The sequence below is a fragment of the Pempheris klunzingeri genome, chromosome 17 (genome assembly GCF_042242105.1).
Source record: "Pempheris klunzingeri isolate RE-2024b chromosome 17, fPemKlu1.hap1, whole genome shotgun sequence".
Classification (NCBI taxonomy): domain Eukaryota; kingdom Metazoa; phylum Chordata; class Actinopteri; order Acropomatiformes; family Pempheridae; genus Pempheris; species Pempheris klunzingeri.
The window spans coordinates 14,413,358-14,433,084 of NC_092028.1; the positions used below are offsets into that span (position 1 = coordinate 14,413,358).

At 42.0% G+C, this 19,727-nt stretch overlaps 3 protein-coding genes across 3 annotated transcripts; 2 read left to right on the forward strand and 1 right to left on the reverse strand.

Moving 5' to 3' along the window:
- The first annotated feature begins 7,093 nt into the window (after positions 1-7,093).
- alkbh7 (alkB homolog 7) lies at positions 7,094-9,936 on the forward strand. Its single transcript, XM_070848180.1, has 4 exons — positions 7,094-7,469; positions 7,993-8,166; positions 8,302-8,426; positions 9,261-9,936. Exons 1-4 carry the CDS (start codon positions 7,167-7,169, stop codon positions 9,379-9,381), a joined length of 723 nt encoding a protein of 240 aa, XP_070704281.1. The 5' UTR covers positions 7,094-7,166; the 3' UTR covers positions 9,382-9,936.
- A 638-nt stretch (positions 9,937-10,574) lies between these two features.
- LOC139216997 (GDP-L-fucose synthase-like) lies at positions 10,575-14,225 on the forward strand. The gene is made up of 10 exons (XM_070848249.1): positions 10,575-10,729; positions 11,328-11,442; positions 11,589-11,717; positions 12,089-12,162; positions 12,537-12,670; positions 12,764-12,828; positions 13,034-13,100; positions 13,262-13,341; positions 13,687-13,786; positions 14,026-14,225. Exons 1-10 carry the CDS (start codon positions 10,575-10,577, stop codon positions 14,079-14,081), a joined length of 975 nt encoding a protein of 324 aa, XP_070704350.1. The 3' UTR covers positions 14,082-14,225.
- Positions 14,226-14,513: 288 nt separating this feature from the next.
- gtf2f1 (general transcription factor IIF, polypeptide 1) lies at positions 14,514-19,187 on the reverse strand. Its single transcript, XM_070847623.1, has 13 exons — positions 19,148-19,187; positions 18,546-18,619; positions 18,250-18,296; positions 17,830-17,902; positions 17,473-17,666; positions 17,099-17,269; positions 16,764-16,969; positions 16,375-16,522; positions 16,222-16,277; positions 15,836-15,967; positions 15,519-15,731; positions 15,213-15,348; positions 14,514-15,039 (listed from the first exon to the last, which is right to left on the reverse strand). The coding sequence occupies exons 2-13, from the start codon at positions 18,555-18,557 to the stop codon at positions 14,835-14,837; spliced, it is 1,593 nt and encodes a 530-aa protein (XP_070703724.1). The 5' UTR covers positions 18,558-18,619; positions 19,148-19,187; the 3' UTR covers positions 14,514-14,834.
- Between the last annotated feature and the right edge of the window lie 540 nt (positions 19,188-19,727).

Genomic DNA, 19,727 nt, shown 5'->3' on the forward strand with positions numbered 1-19,727 from the left:
TCCGCACTGATGAGCCCAAATGTCCTGGCAGAGCGTCCTTTCTCTCTCTCTCTCTCTCTCTCTCTCTCTCACTGGAGTAGGGTAGAGCGTTCCTCACGGCCTCATCCAGCGGCCCCAAGGGGAGGAGGAGAGGGACAGACTGACGGACGGATGGATAGATGGATCGAGGAATGGATGGAGACAGAAATGAGAGGGAGGGGAACGGCTGTGTCTTTGGAATTCAGGCCGGAGTCTGCCTATAAATTAAAGAAATGGCACCAATGCGTTGCCTTTCGGTTTTTACGTGAACAATAATGAGAGCCCGATCTGTTCTGCAGCCGCAGCACATGACGCACACAGCTCGTCCAACTTCCAGACGTAAGACACGGACAGTCTATCGCCTGTTCATTTTAAGCTGCCGTGGGCCATTTGGATTGGACCTCTCAGACGGACCAATTCCAAATCAATTTCAAATAATGCGTAAAATAGCCTGTTGGCGAAGAGTTGACAACTGTGTGACAGTTTTTTTTCTCATTTCCTTCCATCTCTGTACGAGTGTGATTTCATAAGGACCTCATAAGTATGCTTATTATAGCCAGATGCGCGCGCGCGCGTGTGTGTGTGTGTATATGTGTGTGTGTGTGGTGGAGAGGAGGGGTGTTGGCATCATGCAGCTCGCGCAAAGATACAGCTGCAACCCAAGCTGACAATGACTGCGCGCACACGGGCGCGTGAGAGGAGCCAGTGCGCGTCAAAGTGTGCGCGCACGAGTCTGTGTGTGTTTGTTAGGGAAGGTGGGGGGGGGGGGGGGGGGCTATTCTTAGCAACAGACATTTGGAAATTAATGGACGAAGAGAGCTCTCTCCTCCCTCCCTCCCTCCCTCCACGAAACCGAGTCGAGGATTCTCTTCCTTGGCTCCCTCTCCTCTCCTCTCCTCTTCTCTCCTCTCCTCTCCTCTCCTCTCGGCTTTTCTCATAGCTCCACCAAAAACACCGGTGTCTGTCCAAGGTGCGACGTACGCTTTGCGCTAAAGCCCAGGCAGGCACAGCAAAGATGTTCAACGACATAACACAGAGGCAACAAGGGCAACGTGGCTGGACAATGCCGAGAGATAACAACTGCAGTCCCCCCCCCCCCATGTGATAACATTTCTATACAAAACACTAATTCTATTCTATTTTATTATTCTATTTTCAGACCTGTCATTTTAATTTCAGTCTGACATCGACATCTCCAAAGACGCAGTTTGACTCTGATTGAACAGGATGATTTTATTGGGTTTTCTGTTTATGGAGAGTGGAGGAAAAATGACATATGGTCTCATATTCAATGGATGCCATCACTCACAACTACACCGTGAGAGCAGAGGAAGTCTACACAGCCCATTACAGGGCAACGTTCTCTTAATCTATTATGTGACCTATAATTGATTGACTCCAGAAATAGCCGCCACTGTGAATGGGAAATGATCATACACGTACAGATTTGATTTAAGGGTGACTGGAAGAATTAATTCCCCCCTCTCCGAGAGATTGAATCAGAGGAGAAACCCTGCACGTGCCAACGCCAATCGATAGCAGCACGACCTTAAAACGTCCATCCGATATGTCAGAAAGGGATCGTTTTGCATTGTGTTCACTTAAGCAGGGCTTCCGGCCGTGAGAGCGAGACTGACCTCACTAAAAGGGCAAACAAGAACATAGATTTGAATTCCTGATCATAACCAGTGGGAGTGGGAATGGTCTTGGGAGTCTTAGGGGTGACACCCATGCTGCAGCTCTTTACATGCGCATCAGTTACCGGATGATGGTCTCTTTGCCTATTAAAATATCTGGTACATGTCCAGTTGGTGCCTTGCACTCCCACAGTGATGGACTGGAACTACTTTTACTGAAGTACACTTAGAGATACTTAGATTTTACTTGAGTATTTTCCATTCTGCCTACCTTTATAGCCTACTTCTGTTCCACTAAGTGGCAAATATTGTTCCTTTTACTCCACCACAGGCAGGAGTGTGCCTCTAAAATCTTGCTTTAAGTCACTAAGATCATGAAGGTGACAAACCGTATAGAGTATATAGGCTACAGTGGTATAGAGTTATACCAGTATAGTTTTTTATTGTATAGAAAATATCATACTATAGATATATATATCATATATCCAAGACAAAACTGACAGGGCTGAGAGAAAAGTGTGCAATTGCAAATGCGTGTGCTACTTCAGTACCACGGACAGCGCCGCGGATTTATCAACACACAGCACAGCTAAATGCAACATACACATTAGTGGCAGCAGTACACACACATCATATGTAACACTGACAGAGACCAATCAGTACTTTAACTTTTGACACTGAAATCTTTCTGACAATACTTATGTAGGCTATTTTTTTTAGTTACATAATGTATTAAAGTATTTTCAGAATGGCATTGCTGCTTTCACTTAAGTAAAAGATCTGGATACTTCCGCCACTGCGCTCGTATGACTGATGCTGAAATGTACAACTTTTACAGCTAAGAACACATGTACAACACTAAGCCTAGTGGAGTGTTGCATTACTATGAAGTATAAATAAACCCCCAATACATAGACATTATAAAAAAAAACTTAAATCTAAAATAAATTCCTAAATAAGAGAGTGAGAATGTGCGAGGTGTTGTGGAGGAGGTGATACTTTATAATATAATGTCTTACCGTTTAGTCTCGCTAGTTTATGGGTGTTTTACATTTGAAAGATGTCACATGTGTTACCATGGGTGTCTTAAAATGCTAAGACTTCAGCAGTTTATTACATGCTGTCCCATTTCTGCTGTCTAAAAAGAAGATAAAAAGTGAAAAGCAAATAACGATGCAGTGAACACATATGAAATTAATTTCACTCTCGCTTTTAAAAAAAAAGATGTCTTCCAGTTTTATAGGCCGTTGTATCTTGTGCATGCGTGTGTTCACAAATGCGCGTGTTTACACTTGGGTGTGATGATCTGTGAAATTATCTATTGCCCCTCAGAGCTGGAGCCTTTAAAGAGCAGCAGCCTTCTGTCCAAACCTGTTATTCCACACAGCCAACACAAGAAGCACTGAAGAGCAACAGCTCTGAAGCCACCCATGCATAAAACATTGTTACCTCACAAGAACACATACATTGTCTGTGGAGCAGAGATGGAGATACACGAGAAACTGTGTATTTATAGCGTATTTTGCTGAGAAATTTAATGCAACACGATAGGCTTTCTTTGTTCTATAGCAGTGTGTTTGAGAGTGAGCCTTCGACAAGGGCTGACACCACCCCCACTGCCTCACCTGAGACTAGGAGAACATTTTCTTTATAATATAATAAGGTAATGAATGGCCCACACTTCAGTATAGAAATCCATAATGGGTTAAAGTTGATAAAGGGTTCCAGAAGAAGGTGGTTTGGTTCCTTTAGTATCTGCGACAATGACATTATGACTCTGAATCCATCCAGCTCCATGTCTTTACTCTCCATGCTTTTTTGTCCTCTTTGAAATACAGTAGAATTCAAATAGCTTTGCCATTTTGCACATAATGGTACATTTGCACTACCTGTGGACACTTTGTACATTTCTTTCAGATTGCATATTGCACTATATTTTAATTTGGTACATTTCTATATTTGTATTTTTTGCACATCTCCATTGTATTTTGTATATTTGTATTTTTATTTCTTCTCAATTTTTGATCTCCTTTTTCTTCGATTCTAAAGTAGCTGTTGTGTAATGAGAATTTCTCCCTTGGGGGATAAATAAAAGTGCATCTTATCTTATCTTGTCTTAACTTCAGTGGGACTGACTAAATGCATATTTCAGAAACGATGTGTGCTGAACTTTGAACCACATTGTCTAAAAAAATAATGATTCAGCACCAATGGATGGAGACAGTAATTAGATCACTTTAATCAAAAGCTGATGATGCTGAAATGAATGATCCTATCAGAACTGAGAATTACTTGCTCCCACCCTATAAGCTAAGATATGTTAACGCTTGAATACGCCTGTATTTCATAAATGAACCACTAAATATGGCGGTAGCATGATCTCCTCTGTACGTTTCAAACACGCTTACAAAAAACCCATTAATTCCATCTCCAGAGTTTTAAAGTGTTGGATTGTTCTCTGTTGTTTTTCTTTCTTTGTCAGATGTTCTAATAGTTGGTAGCTGTGAGGCTAGAGCTCTGAGGCAAGGGCCTAAAAAGGAGTGTCGTGACTCAATGATTCATAAGGCTGAATAATTCAATGGCTGGATGCATGTAGAGCACTCCGCCCCTGCTGAACCCTGTCCTCCACAGACTCAATGCAGACTTACATGTAAACCTCTGCAAGACCGGTCCACATCATATGCAACAAATTGTGGTTAACAAAAAAACGCCAGCTAATGACTTATTAAACTATGCGGCATATAAAATGCTATTTTGCCCTTCCCAAAACACATATCTTTACATAACCAGAGTGAAAAGTTAGGTAGGTGAAGATTCAAGTGTCCAGTCATAGAAAATTGGGTCAGATGCTGCATTTAGTTTAGTTTAGAATGACATCCAATTTGGGTCTGCTCAACAAAGAGACTGTGTAGCGGATGGATTTTGGCAAACACGCAACGCTGAGACTGACAGAAACTTTGAGGGATAATTGGATCATAACGTGAGTAAACAGAGCACATATACAACACAAGAGCTTGGCAGGATGACGCAGAGCATGTGGGAGGCCATCTTTTTTATTTGCTAATCGAACTCACATGCCTCTAATCAGCAATCAAGGGAAAAAGACCTGACGAACAACTCTGGTGGAAGAGTGGGTGCATGAGCTGCACCTGCTATGGTGGACTGGTTGCTAAATCAAAAAAGAAATGTCTGTGTCCCACCAGTGCTGAGGTATTTGTACTTCTCTTATGCTACGATATAAAAGCCAGCCTGCTCCACTTCATTCATTTTTCATGAATTTATGATGCATAAATAGCTTTAGATTATCCTGTGGCATTCTGACTTGGTGTGTATCATTGTGCAGTAATGGCAGACAGGTTGCACACATGTACCAAAGTGTCCGCTGCCAAGTATTTTTCTGGCTATTTTCAGTTTAATTGCATGATTCAACAGATGGCATAATGATGCCTCTAGGACAAGCTGACCGATGATAATGCAATGAATCGTAGAAGCTTTAAATGAGTGCACCAACTGGGAATTAGAATATGAACCCCAAACACTCATCATGGATGGATGAATTTAATGCTGGGGGCAGCAACATGGCATCCAACAATGAAATGGGCATCACATCAGTTGTGTGTGTGTGTGTGTGTGTGTGTTAGAGGAGTGGGGGGGGGGGTTTATTGTGGATGCTCACTGACCGAGAGCAACAGCCGGCTCACAGAAGGAGCACTAATAATCCTTGTATATATATGCAGTGGATGTGGTTACGATGTGCATGTTACATGTATATGGTCATGCTTACACGTATCAAAAGTGAGTATATAGTGGATAGACCAAGGTGCAATACACAAAAATACAGCCACATAAGCAGTTTTCAGCCTGCCGGAATAAGCACAATGCATTTTTAAACATCTAGAATTATTAACCTTCTCATAAGTAGGATAACACAGCTGAACTTGCACAAGCAAACTCTTCTCTCTGCATCTGTTTCTCAATCTCCTCCTGGCTCACGCACAGACACCCTTTTTTTTTTTTTTTTTTTTTAGATCTGAACTATCTGATCAGAAATCAGTTTTAAGCTGCACAGATTTCAAGGAGATGCCTCATTTTCTTTGTGTACAAATAGCAAATAGTTCACTAACAAAGGGTTTGCCTGGAAACGAAGCAAAAGAGGGAGCAGGAGAGAGAGAGAGCGTGGTAACCTGTCCTTAGTGGTAAATAGGCCAACGTTTCTTCTGGGGGGAATCTCTAGTGAGGATGAACTCACCACTTTATCTGCTCTCAGAGCACCTCTCTCTCTCTCTCGCTCGCTCGCTCTCTCTCTCTCTCCATTTCTTTTTCAACCCTTCATATATTTTAAACAGGTCCCATCATTCTCACCATTCACTGTGTGGACCCATAACAGAATATTATTTTTTTTACTGAATTTATTAATTTTGTTCTGTATTTTTACATTCATATGTCTTTAATAATTTCTGTGCAGTTTTCTGTTCCTAGATTTTTAATAAATGTACAAATGTCCCTCTTTATATAATTCATCATTCATGTCTGTATTTCTTTCTTGTCTGAGTATGATGGAGTATGATACACAGTGCAAAATGAGGTTATTAATAAAGATGAAGTCATTGATCTGAACAAAACCCAGCTGCTTGTAATCAAACACCCCCTGCACCCATGTATTCCCCTCCAGTAACCAGCCGTGCAAAAATAAGACCTTTACGAGTGTTTTCTCCACCTGCGTTTACACGCTTGGCGAAGGGCAAATTAGAAACATCCCTTACCGTCTGAACACTTGACTTTGAAAGTTTCCACGAGATGTTGGCACAGGTGGGGTGGACAACTGACCACGCGTGTTTACAACCACGAGTGTTCACTGCCCCCCAGTGGTCAAGGCGAAGAACTGCAACATCTGCAGTCGCTCATTTCTCCGTGTTGCCACTCCTCCCCTTTCATATCCCCGAGCTACGGGAGCACAAGAGGAAGAGAGAGGGTTACATTCAGCCAGCCTCGTTTGTGTTGCATGCAGGTCTGGATGTCTTCAAATAAGATTATGCAGAAACACTTATACTGAGGAAAATGACAGAGTTAATGAGGCCTAATTAAGTGTAAGTGTCTGCCTGTGTGCCCTTCACAGACAATGATCATTATTACGTGATATACAGTGGATCCTCAATATAAAAGGTTATTTTAGAGAACTATGTAAGACTGTGTTTATGTCACCTTCCCAAGGTTATAGTGTATGCCACAGGACATGTTATTATTATTTTTATGTGACAATATGTGGTTTTAATATACTATCTCATGTACGTTTGCTTGCTAATGATTGCTACATTCAACCTAATATTTAGACTGGCTTGTATTTCTGAGTCACACCTTTGGCGGTGAAATCCTCCGCACAATTCACGCGTTACTAATGTAGGACTACGCCCCCCATAATGCACTGCGCCTCCATCATGGCGTCTCACACAGCCGCCTGACTTCTGTCAACAAGACCAAGACGCAGCGAAAGCTAAACAGGGCAGAACAGCGATGTTGACTAATAATATTTCAGGCGGGAGGATGAAACTGTTGCTCGCAGCGTTAAAACGAATCCACCCACCAGCCGTTTACACCAGTCGGCAGCGCTGTCGGAGCTCCTGCGCGGGCAGCGGCCTCTCTCCTGTCCGTGATGAGGCGCTCATCGTCGGGTCAAGTCGGGAGCTCGTGCGGAGGCTCGGACCGCAGGTGGAGGTGAGGACGGGCTTCATCACCGAGGACGAGGAGGAGGCTTTTTTACGCGAGCTGGAGTCAGGCCTGAGGAAGAAACGCTACGAATTCGACCACTGGGACGATGTAAGTCATGTTCATAACTGCTGCTAGTTACAACTTGTCTGTATGAAACATAAAAAAAACCAGCTACAGATTTTAGGATTTACATAAACCAAGTTGTAATGGTTAAGATGTTGGTACCTTTAGACGTAGTTAAAGGACCGCTGCACCAATTTGCAGCAAAGAAATTAACCTTCCGCCTCTGGCAGTAGGTCTGGGGAGACATTGTCTTCCTTAGTCTTATACCTGATGATGAACGACAATCATGATTAGTTTTTGTGTAAATCTCATAATAAAAATTCCCTTTTAAAAATCAGGCCAAGATGGGCAGCAAAAACAATTTGTAACAAACAATATATGTCAAGGTGACATACAGTAACAATCTCAGCATGTGAAATTGTTTCTCAACATTATTTTGAGCCTGCATTTGGAAAACAAAACCACACACTCGTGACTAAATTAAGTCATTAATTCTAACTAATTATTCACAGAGGCAGCAGTTAAACATATATATATATTTATGCTGTGTCCACTTCCCCACTTTCAGGCTATTCACGGGTACAGAGAGACTGAGCGGGTGAGTTGGGGGCGAGCGTGTGAGGAGGTGCTGAATCGTGTCCGATCTGTAGCGTTTCCGGAGGATAGCCAGCTCCTCGGGCCTGTGCACATTCTAGATCTGGACAAGACCGGCTACATCAAGCCTCACATTGACAGCGTCAAGGTAGGAATACAGACAAAGAAAACCGACAATCGCAAATGTTAGTTTTCTAATGTGGATAATATCCTCAGTACCGTAACCTTTGGGAAATGTGTTGGCCGTGCTGTCATCTCATCTGTCCATCGTCCGACTCCTCAGTTCTGTGGCAGCACCATTGCAGGGTTGAGTCTTCTGTCTGACAGCATCATGCGCTTGGTGAAGGAGGATGGCACCAATGAATGGCTGGACCTGCTGCTGCCCCGACACTCCCTCTACATACTGAGGTTCAGTATATAATGCGCTTGCCTTACACATGTTTAGATATAGGCTGAATATGAAGTATTTGAGTCACTGGTGAACACACAGAGCTGTCTTGTCCAGGAAAACTGTAGCTGTGCTACAGGATGAGTTCAAGACACTTATAACAACATCTAACTTTAACCCTAGAACACTAACGTTAAAATTAGTAACACTATCACTAACGTCGGGTATATTTTACCCGATATAATATCCCAGATAAAATACAGTTTTCATCAATTTATGTAAAAGTACAACATTGTATGCCAAATTGTAGTACTCTTCTTTAATTTCCCAATATACAATATCACATAAAATAAAAAAAAAGGTACCATGGGGGACCCTTTAAAAAGGCAGCAAAATTATTGAAAAATCAGGTAATCCTTAACGAGAAATTTCCAAACAAAAAAAATAATGGAGCTGGGAACTTGTTCTTCGGTCCACCCATTCCTGTGAGCCTTGTCAGGTGAAGGCACAGTCTTCCTGCATCACTGACAACTGTGGGATTTAAACACATAAACACTAACATCGGGTAAATTCCACCCGTAAAATATGTTACTCTCTATCATTAACGTCGGGTGAAAATCACCCGAATGCATGCCTCTTGAAAAAACCATAGATGGGAGGAGGGAAACAAACATACCATTAATAACATCAGTGAGCAGCCTGAAGCTACCCAAGGACCCATGCAACTCAGACAGCAGCAACACAATGAAAATCACATGACAAGAATTGTGTGGGTGAAAATCACCCGACGTTCGTGTTCTAGGGTTAAACGGTGCAGTGACATGTTTCATGCTGTTCCCTTCACACCCACACAGGGACCAGGCCAGATATAACTTCACTCACGAGATCCTGAAGGACGAGGAGTCTGTGTTCAATGGACAGAGAGTGCCTCGGCTGCGTCGTATCTCCATCATCTGTCGGAACCTTCCGGGATAACACACACTTTGACCCAGCTTGGATAACAACAGACTATAACCTGAATTTGGAGGAATGTTTCAGTCATCTCCATTCAGATAGAAAGCTCATTTCCCTTTTGTTATGATCTCTATGGTGAAGTGTCCAGGACATTCAGTCGTGGAGACACGCTCCATACTGTGCTGACTGGATTGACTGATCACACTTGTCACATTACTAAAACAATCTTCTGACAGAACCAGCACACTGTCAGTGATGTGTATTACCCGCTATTCATATTTTCAGGGATGAAAATCAACTGAACGAGCCCGTTATTATCAAACTTTTTTTTTTTTCAAGTTTTGTGATGGCTAATTTAAATAAATAGCAGGTTTCTACACAACCTTCCACAAGAACTGCACTGTCTTGGCTGTAGTTTTAACATTTCAGTTAGTACTCACTGCTGAAAATGTCAGCTTTAAATATATAAAATATTTGATTATACTTATTTATATATGCTTTTACATATTGGTTCAACATTAAAAGCAAGGGAGGATCTCTTTGGTGTGTTCCTCTTCTTCTGTATAATACAGAGACTGAATTTGGATGCAGTAATTCTCTTTTTGTGAAGCTGCTCAGGGGGAATCTGCTCTATTTTTAATAAAATAAATATTTGAGAAATATGAGTGAAAAGAGTCAAAATTCTATTTTCATGCATATTTACAAGTCTAACCTACATATGACCAGTAGATGGTAGCAGCTCATTGTCTCCTCAGAAGACAGATGTGGAGGAGGAGTCACAAGTGACCTCACACACCTAAACCCCATTCATCAATCCAAAGGAATAGAAAAGGTGTATGTACTTGTTAGACAGGACCGCCTACAGGTAGACGACCCCAGGTTAGATAGATAAACACTCCTCACTGCTGTCCACGCTCACCTCAGCCCTTGAACTCATTGGTAAGAAGCATGAAAGCATTTGAATTGTTATACTTGTATGTTCCTGCTATTTCTTCAGCTGAGACTCCTAATTTACGGCAGTATGATGCGAGATTTCTGACTTTGTGGAATCATTTGGTTCCCCGGCTTTTATTTGAGCACATGACTAATTTATTTACGTTGATTAGATTCACATATTATAGTAATGCATTGAGGAACGTATCTATTTGAATCATAAAACGTATTTTCTGTGTAAATTTCACTCGGACTCTGAAGAGCCAGCACAGATACAGAAGATGGGGTCAGAAATCAAAGTGAGACCAATGCGTGTCCTGGTGACTGGTGGATCAGGGTTGGTAGGCAAAGCCATTCAGCATGTGGTGCAGCAGGAGGTTGGAAAACTGGAGGGAGAAGAATGGATTTTCCTCTCTTCAAAGGACGCTGATCTTATGTAAGTTGCTGCAGTTGTACTCTAAGAATAATAGCTAATGTGTTGGATAAAAAGCACTGATTATAGAGCTATTTTCTACTAATGTGCCATATGTGTTGCCAGTCAGTCTACATCACCACACCTGCCACCTCATGCTTTACATCTTCTTATACTGAGACAGGGTGTTGCCTCTCTGTTTACATATTTCTTGTGTGCTTAACGCCTGCTGGAGGAAACATCATTAAATTGAGAGGCTGTTATGACAACGTCAAACTGATTGTACAACCCCTGCATTCAATATATTGTTAAAAAGGGAAAAAATGATGAGCACCTACACTCTTATTCATCTGTACTCTCTGTAATGTGCTCACATATGTGGCTTTCAATTAGTCTTCCACTGTTTTGTACTGTACACTAAGGAACTAAGGGATTACCAGCCTTGCTCAGAGGTACTTAAGATGTTGTTAAAAGTGTTCATTCAATTCTCCTGTCCAGACTTTCCTACCAAGCATGAGAATTCGAGCAGGCACCCTAAAGTTACCAAGTCCCTTTTTCAAACCTGTGTGTTCTCCAAGCTCTACCTAATTGTGAATGAAACGTGGTGTTAAAACATGAACAGAGATGTTGGGCAGACCAGGGCTGTGTTTGAGAAGTACCGTCCCACTCATGTCATCCACCTAGCTGCAAAAGTCGGAGGACTGTATCTACACATGCGGGAGAACCTGCACTTTTTGGTGAGATAATGCTGCCACACAGTACATTGGTATCAAAAATGCAAATTGTAAACTGTCGAGGGGAAATCCACTGTACAGATGAGGTCTATAAATATCAACATTGTCTTGTAAGTGTGATGGAAGCTGACACTCTGACACCTTCACAGAGGGACAACATCAAAATCAATGACAATGTACTACAAACAGCCCACGAGATGGGTGTCACCAAGGTCGTGTCTTGCCTGTCCAGCTGTATCTTCCCTGACAAAACCACATACCCCATTGATGAGACCATGGTAAGCTTTTTTCCTTTTCTTTTTTTTTTAAACAAATGCTTTATTTACCCAGTGCAGTGTTGCTTCTCTGACATGAACGCTCCTGCCTATATATCAAAGGTCATTTCAAGCTTCATTTCAGGGAGATTTATGGAATGTTGAGGAATGCGGTAATAAAAAAAAGTGATATTGTCTTATTGTATATTAACTATAATTAAATATAGTGACACAAAATTATCTGGCTTCGATTGGCTCAGATTTCCAAGAAGGGCAGTCTCTCTGACAACCCTGACAGACAGTACAATATTGCAACAGAGCCATGTAATTAAATAAAGGACAAACAAAGGTCACTGAACTAACCATATTTTAACTCTAACTCCCCACTCTCACAGATACATTATGGGCCACCTCATGACTCCAATTATGGATACTCACATGCTAAGAGGATGATTGATGTTCTGAATAGGTGAGCAGCTATGCAGTGCAAACATGGGTGTGGTGCACTTCATCAGGCAAATAGTTTCTATTTTGCCTTTTCTAAAGGTTCTGTTTAACTTGTGGCTGTGCCTGTATGGCTAAGCAAATCATCTCTTCTGTGACTGTCAATTGATTGTAATGCATCGAGCCAGGTGCACATTTTTTTGTTTTCAGACCAGTTCAGTTTGTGAATGTCGTAGAGCAAATGGGTTCTAGGAGAGATCAGGTTTCTACGTTGAGACGCCACGACATGAACACTAACGCTGTGTTTATTTACCGTTTGAGGTGGGAGGATAAAAGCGGGAAATCAGGAAAAAGAATGTATAACAGAATGTCTGATTGTGTGTGCCTGTATCTTGACAGGGCATACTTCCAGCAGTACGGTCATCGTTACACAGCGGTCATCCCAACCAACGTGTTCGGTCCCTATGACAACTTCAGCATAGAAAATGGTCACGTGTTGTCAGCACTCATTAACAAGACATACGAAGCCAAACGTAACTAACTCAAACTTACTAATCCATCTTGGCACGACAGTTAATAGGATGGATAAAAGCCAGGTAACAGTCTGTTTTCTCTGTCTCTCACAGAGGAAGGAACTCCATTGAATGTATGTGGCTCTGGAGCTCCTAGAAGACAATTCATCTATTCTCTGGTGTGATATCTGTGTGCTATTACCTGTTGTGAGTGTACTGTAGATACAATATGACTTTAGAATGTAAATACATATATTTATATAAGTACTGCCCTTAGATTTCACTGTACAGGTATGTGCTTATATGAAAGAAGTCTAACATTTTTTAATGCTGACTAAGACAGCGTATTATTCTTATTATGTCTTATTGTCTGTTTATTCTCAGGACTTGGGCCGTCTTATCATTTGGGTCCTTAGAGAATATGATGAGATTGACCCCATAATCCTCTCTGGTGAGTAAAGTGTATTATAGTGCATTATAATGCGCTCCTGGGAATCTTTGCGATTATGTGATACACCAAAGAAAACGAGGGAAGCCATTGCCTCAAAACATTAGAGGTGTGACACACAGTCGCTACAAGTGCAGTTCAGCCATTCACTGATATGTTTTCAGTGGGTGAAGAGGACGAGGTCTCAATCAAAATGGTCGTGGACATGATTGCAACGGCCCTGGACTTCAAAGGCAAAATCCAAGTATCCTTTCAAGATTCTCCAGTGATCCGACACACTATGTCCATAGAGCAGCAAACAGCAGGCTAAATGCTGTAGACCAACTATAAACTGCTCAACTTATCTCTAATGTTAAGAGATTCTTTACAAATGCTTCATAAGGAGTTGCTGGCTTAGAAGAAAATCATGTTACTGGATATTGCCAAAATTTCGTGCAAAAATTCTTGATCAACCACTTTAAGAGACGGTTTATTTTCCCAAATAAATTGTCGTTTGGTATTAAGTGAGATTATGTTATGATGTCTGTAGCATATTAAACTCAAAATCCACAGGGTTAAAATCTGGTCTCCCCTTAACCCCTGAGATCAGTTCGACACCACCCTGTCAGACGGCCAGATGAAGAAGACCGCCAGCACTGCCAAGCTAAGACGCTACTTCCCCAACTTCACCTTTACACCCCTAAAGGAAGGTATTGTACAGCTTATTGATAAGTAAAGCCCTGCTGCCGTTTTAGTACTTGCAAATTTATATGCACCAAAAAGAAAACAAAATTTCCATGAGACATCAGATAAGCGTGATGGGTCACGATGACAAAAAGCCTTCGGTTGTGTGCTTCTCAGTACACAAATGAGAGATTTAAATGATTGTTTGCATACGCCTTCAGCCTTGTGAAAGTGACCAGTTTTTGTTTTGTTTCCATCCTTCTAGCTATACAGATGACCTGTGACTGGTTTGTGGCCAACTATGACATTGCCAGGAGATGAAGTGGTCAAACACTGGCCTGAAAGTGATCACTATTCTGAGGTTCTGGTATCAAGCAAATGACTGACTCCGGTTATATTGAATCCTCTTAATCTCTGGATGGAATTTCACATTAAAGCATTAATAGTGGGATCATTTTAGCTACACTTTTGGACTTAATTAAACTACTAAATATTTCATCATTTGGAATGATTTCAGCCTGAGAAATAAATGTAATAATTTACTGTATTTTCTCTTTCTATATATTTTTAAATACTTTTTATGTATTGAAATCTCACTTTTCCTTACACTAGTGTGTGTGTATGATAATTTACACTTCACACATACGGTTTGTGTGTCTCAATGAGGACAAAAGACCCTTAAGAATGCAAGAAGTTTCTTTTTTTGAACTGTCCATGACGGATGGGGTTCGAAGAGAAAAGCCTTATACGGCATCAGATTTTAAATTTTATTAGAAAAGTTTCTACCTAAGAAAAACAATGCAAGGACTTTTTTCATTCATCAAGCTCCAAGTTAAACTGTTCACACGTAGAGAGGATCCACAGTTATCTAATGTGAGATTCTGGATTATGAAAAACAAACTGAAGAAGCTCAACAAAATACTGTCACAACATAACTTGTTTTAAAAGAGACACAATACCTCTCTTCCAGGGGTTTCAACATGAAAATCTTTCATCTGAAGACTTTAATTTGCTGCCCTACCCGGTTTCCTCCATCCTCTCCACCTCCGCCACTCCATTGCTCGAGTCAATCGATTATTCAGTGAGGTAGAAGTGCATCTTGTCGTTCACATTCTTGCGCTCCGGATTGAGGCGCTTCAGGATCTGTGCCAGCACGTTGACAGTCTGCTCACTGCTCAAACCTGTGCGCTTGGTCTGGAACTTCTTCAGCAGGTCTTTGGTGGTCATCGGTTTACGGATCAGGTAGCGCCGAACCGCTTCCTCTGTTAGCTGCACATCACTGGGGAGTACATGAATGGAGAAGGGCATAGTTTTTACCCAGTCAGGCCTTGTGACCAGTATTTGTATTTTGATGGTGATGGTTGTATATTTTTCAGCTCAACAGTTATCTCAGAATAAATAAATCATTTGATATTTCTTAGGGGTATAAAGGAAGACCTGTAACAAAAGTACCTTGAGCTTGGAGTGGATTTGCCCGATGGGGGTTGAGGTGTACTCTTCCCAGAGGGAGCAGGGCTCTGACTGCTGGGCTCCATCTTCAGCCTTTTAGCAGCTGGTGAGTCAGTTGCAGGCTGAGGTTGTCTCTTACCTGTCAGAATGAGATTTAGTTGGAGTGGACAAACAAAAATGGGACCTCAAGTTTCAGTTGATGGCCATGTTTGAAAGTTTCACGTAAATACAATAAAACATCCATCATGTGTCTAATATAATTTTGCATGGGTGTGTGTATTTTGTGCGTTGTGGTGTATGAGAAAACACCTTGCTCAAGCTTGCTGGCAGCAGCACGGAGTGTGTTGGAGGTGGAAGCAGAGTCTATGGATGGCGTCCCGGGGCGACTGCCAGTCCTGGAGCTGCCGGCAGAGCCACGCCCACCTCCACGTTTAGGAGGCGTGCGCTTCTTCATGAACAGAGCTGAGGCCGTCTCTCCCTCGATGTCACTGTCGTCTGAGCTATCCGACTCTCCGCTGCTGTCTGCGACACACAAATGTGTACAACTCAAGACAAGCAGGAAGAAGTAAAGCGTCACATGACATTGTATTTTGTAAAACCGCCGTCCGTTTCCATGAGATCTGTACCTTTTTTCTTCTTCTTTTCCACTTGGACCGGGGTTTTCTTTCCTTCCTCTTCTTCTTCCTCCTCTTTTGCTTCCTCCTCATTCTGTTTCTCCTCCTCGCTCTCTTCCTCACTTTCAGACGCCTCATCAATCCCTATAAAAAAAAAAAGGACAAATGTTTGGAAGAAAAATTAAAAACACCCCCAAGTACAAATCATTCAATAAATCTTTAAAACTATAAAACATTAAAATGCACAGAAATGTGTGTCTGCAGACATTTCAAAAACTTAAATACAATCAGTGAAGGACACATACATGACCAAGATTATAGGCACCAACATGAAATTCCTCCCATATGCATAAGCATAGAATAATAGATCAGCAATGTTTAACTGCAGATGATCTGACCTTTAGGGAGGTCCTCTCCTTTGCTGGGCTTTCCCTTTTCTGGCTCGTCATCTGAACTGAATTGGGAAAACAAAATTATTTTCTAGTAAAAGAAGACACACAGTCAAAAAAACCCAACCATACTTTATAGTGTCTATACATAAGCAATCTGACCTGCTCTCATCTGACATGTAATCCACCTCTAGACCCTCGTAGTCGCCGTCATCGCTGTCCTCCAAGGCCTCGTGCTCATTGCTCTTTCTCTTCTTCTTCCCTTTTCCCTTCCCCGTGGGTTTTTTTGCCTTCGTCTTGCTCTCTCCATCTGTCCAAAAACAGAGGATTACTCATGTGGTGGAAAAGAGAAAATCATGTGGTGACGGAGGGATGGCAAATTAAAAGCACATTGATTGCTTTACAGCACTTCTGTTTAAGTGGCTCCCTCATCACACTTATTGAAGCACTAAAGTTTCAAACACACTGAAATGTGACATGAATAAGAGTGGTATGCTGCAATCAACAGCGATTTCGTTTAATTCTGTTTCATTCTATTTCTCTCTCCTTACCGTCCCCCATGCTGCTGTCACTGTCGTCGCTACTCATCTCCAGGTCGTCTTCCAGGTCGTGAATGCGCAGGTCGCCCCCTCTCCCACCCCCCTTCTTTTTCTTCTTCCCAGACTTCTCGCCCTCATCTTCGTCATCTTCCCCACGCTCCTGCTCCCGAAAACGCCTCTGAAGCATGATGCTGAAGTGATTCACCACCTTGTTCCTTCTGTAATAGGGGAGAAATGGCAGATATTAAGAACTTGACACATCTGCAGCAGTTGGGTAATTTAAGTACATATGATTTGTTGTCCTTCACTACCTATAACCACCCCTCCCTGTTCCTCCCCTCTCTCACCTGCCCCACTCCTCCTCAGCCTCCTCGGCAGTGAGAGTTCGGTGCTTAGCCAGCGGTGTAAAGTTGTACCAACCGTGGACAGGGAATGCCTCAAAGGCTCCATCAGGACACTGTGTAAAGATGTAGTAGGATGCATTTTCTGTAACCCCACCCTTCTTTTGACCTTTGAACCTGACACAAACACGCACACAGACAGAGGGAGACAGTAGCTGTATTCAAAACTTAAAATCCTGTACGGATTCCAAATAAACGACTGAGAGATGTGTAAATAATACAGTGTCAGTTTCACCATAAGAATGTGTGTGTTCCCCCTGGACCTCAACAGGTTCAGAAAGAGAAATGTTGGTGAAAATGAAAAGTGTCTTTCTCCCCACCTCTTGCCAGCCTTGCCGTTGACCTTGAGAATCCATGGCTGGTCCTCCACTTTGAACTCCCGCGTCACAATACCAAACTTCTTCCGCCGCGCTTCCTCGCGCTGTTTTTTGCCAAACTCGCTGCCAGCCGCACCTTCCTGCGTCTCTTCCTCCCCATATATCCTCCGGGCACTCATGTCTCTTTCCATACGTGCCTGGGAAGGGAGAGGAAGGGAAATGTTCAGAAATGCAAAGCTTCAGACTTCTGTGTTGTTTATAGGGTAAACACACCATTTGTCCTTTGTCTTTCACTACTGCCAAGCAGCGAGTGCAGCTCAAACTATCGGCTCTGTGTAGACACACTGACATGAAGCCCACCTGTGTCCAGGTTGAACAGTTGACTCGGTCTCCTGAATTGAAAGCCATGATGTTGTACTTCTTGCTGGTGTTTCTATGGGAGAGACAAACAGAAATCAAGACACAATGCATAAACATTACCTGTTTATTGCTGTAGAGGGTCACAGGACTGGTTTCCAGATCACAACAAATTTACTGCAACTACGTTTACATTAACACCTACAGTATACAATGCATAAATAAGTAGTTAGTAGTGGTATCACTTCCTTTACCAAACCCATGTGAACACAAAATTACCCAACAATCCTACATAGAAACGGCTGAAATTCCAACCTTCAAGATTTTATCCTATTCCTATCCCACCACAAAGCACTGAAGACAAGGCAAGGCTTGAATCCAGACACTTTTCAGTGGACATGTGCACCAGTCCATGCTACTCACTTGGGGACTCGCACAGTGTATTCTGTGGCTGAGGAACTGCTGCTCCCCTGGAAAACAGATTCAGAAGATTACTTTTAGAGGATTATGTTTGCACTTTATTTTCCCCCCCACACGTAACACACTATGAGGGATGTGCATCACCAAATCATCACAGTGTCGTGTTGTGTGATGAGCAAAAATAATTCTGTCTTCATGATCAGGTTATGTGACTGCAGCGAACTTACAGCTGATGAGTTTACAGATTTACACGAATAAAAGTTTTGAATTTTGCAGTTGAGAGGAGAATAAAAACTTACCAGGGATGTCATGGTTGATGCTCTCTCTGGATTTTCTCACCACATCAACAGCTGCTTCAGATTAGTTGTATTCACTATTGAAAAAGAGGAGTTACTAGTGCGTTACAACTGCTAAGTTAACCTGGTTAAATGTAAATCAAAGGCAAAAAGGCCCTGCAAGTTTATCCAAGCTGCCCAGAGTAGCTAGACTGAGCGACATTAAAATCAGCATCAACGCTGATCCATTGTAACGGGACATCAACGTCATGTGAACAGATAACTGTCGTCCTGTTTCCATGACGGTTTACTAGCGCTAAATTACTAACACAGCAGTCAGTAAACGCATCATAAAACCTCCACAAAGCCGTATTACCGTTAAATTTAGCACCTGGTGTAAAGAAAAACAGCAGGAACACATGTAGCAAAACCTTTTTAGCTTCAGTCTGTGGCTAGTTAGCTGCTAGCCGCTACTAAGGTAACTATTTATCCAGCTTCTCGCGGTGTTTAATGTGAAATGGAGGGAGAAGCAAATGTAAGTCGTGCACGCAAACAGAAATCTACAGACTTAAGACATTTAAGACACGATATTTGTATAAACAGTTACAACATCGTCACTAATTTACCGGTTGTTGCAGTTCCACCGTAATTGTTCCGTCACTTTTAAATTGCCGACAGGAAACTTGGACTACAATTAATGGTTCCTAGCCCCTTTTGTGTAGCTCATGATGGGGGCTCGGGTTGATAAAAGTTTCACCGCACAGTGAAATTCTTCTTCAAGCCAGCTCTCCTAAACCCACAGGAAAAGATCATAATTGTGACCTCTATAAAGCGTCCATTTCATGAAAGTTTCTTTTATCTCGTTTATCATGGCTTCAGACGTTTGACCTTATTTTGAAAGTGCACTTTACCAACACGTCTATACTGTAATCTGCCATCTGATGGTCAGACACGTACCAGATATCAATTTTAAATATTTTAAACTGAAGTAACACTATGCAGTTATTTCTAGCTTGATGCTAGAGGAGTACAGTTGTAGCACCCATGTTTCTCAATACACACACGTTGATTTAAGCATTGATTTAATAGTAAATAGAGGTAAAGAGAAAAGTCAAAACATGCAAATTTGAGAGATGCAGATAGCAGTAGATGATAGCCACTTCTAATCTTGCAAACTAACCAAGCTAATATTAAATATTAACTTTC

Coding starts and splice junctions, on each gene's coding strand:
- alkbh7 (XM_070848180.1), top strand. CDS start 7,167: ATGTTGACTAATAATATTTCAGGCGGGAGGATGAAACTGTTGCTCGCA. Junction 8,167..8,301: donor CTCACATTGACAGCGTCAAG/GTAGGAATACAG, acceptor CCGACTCCTCAG/TTCTGTGGCAGCACCATTGC. Junction 8,427..9,260: donor CACTCCCTCTACATACTGAG/GTTCAGTATATA, acceptor ACACCCACACAG/GGACCAGGCCAGATATAACT.
- gtf2f1 (XM_070847623.1), bottom strand. Junction 17,270..17,472: donor AACGGCAAGGCTGGCAAGAG/GTGGGGAGAAAG, acceptor TGTTTGTGTCAG/GTTCAAAGGTCAAAAGAAGG. Junction 15,040..15,212: donor AAATCCACTCCAAGCTCAAG/GTACTTTTGTTA, acceptor TGTACTCCCCAG/TGATGTGCAGCTAACAGAGG.
- LOC139216997 (XM_070848249.1), top strand. CDS start 10,575: ATGGGGTCAGAAATCAAAGTGAGACCAATGCGTGTCCTGGTGACTGGT. Junction 11,718..12,088: donor ACCCCATTGATGAGACCATG/GTAAGCTTTTTT, acceptor CCACTCTCACAG/ATACATTATGGGCCACCTCA. Junction 13,101..13,261: donor TGACCCCATAATCCTCTCTG/GTGAGTAAAGTG, acceptor ATATGTTTTCAG/TGGGTGAAGAGGACGAGGTC.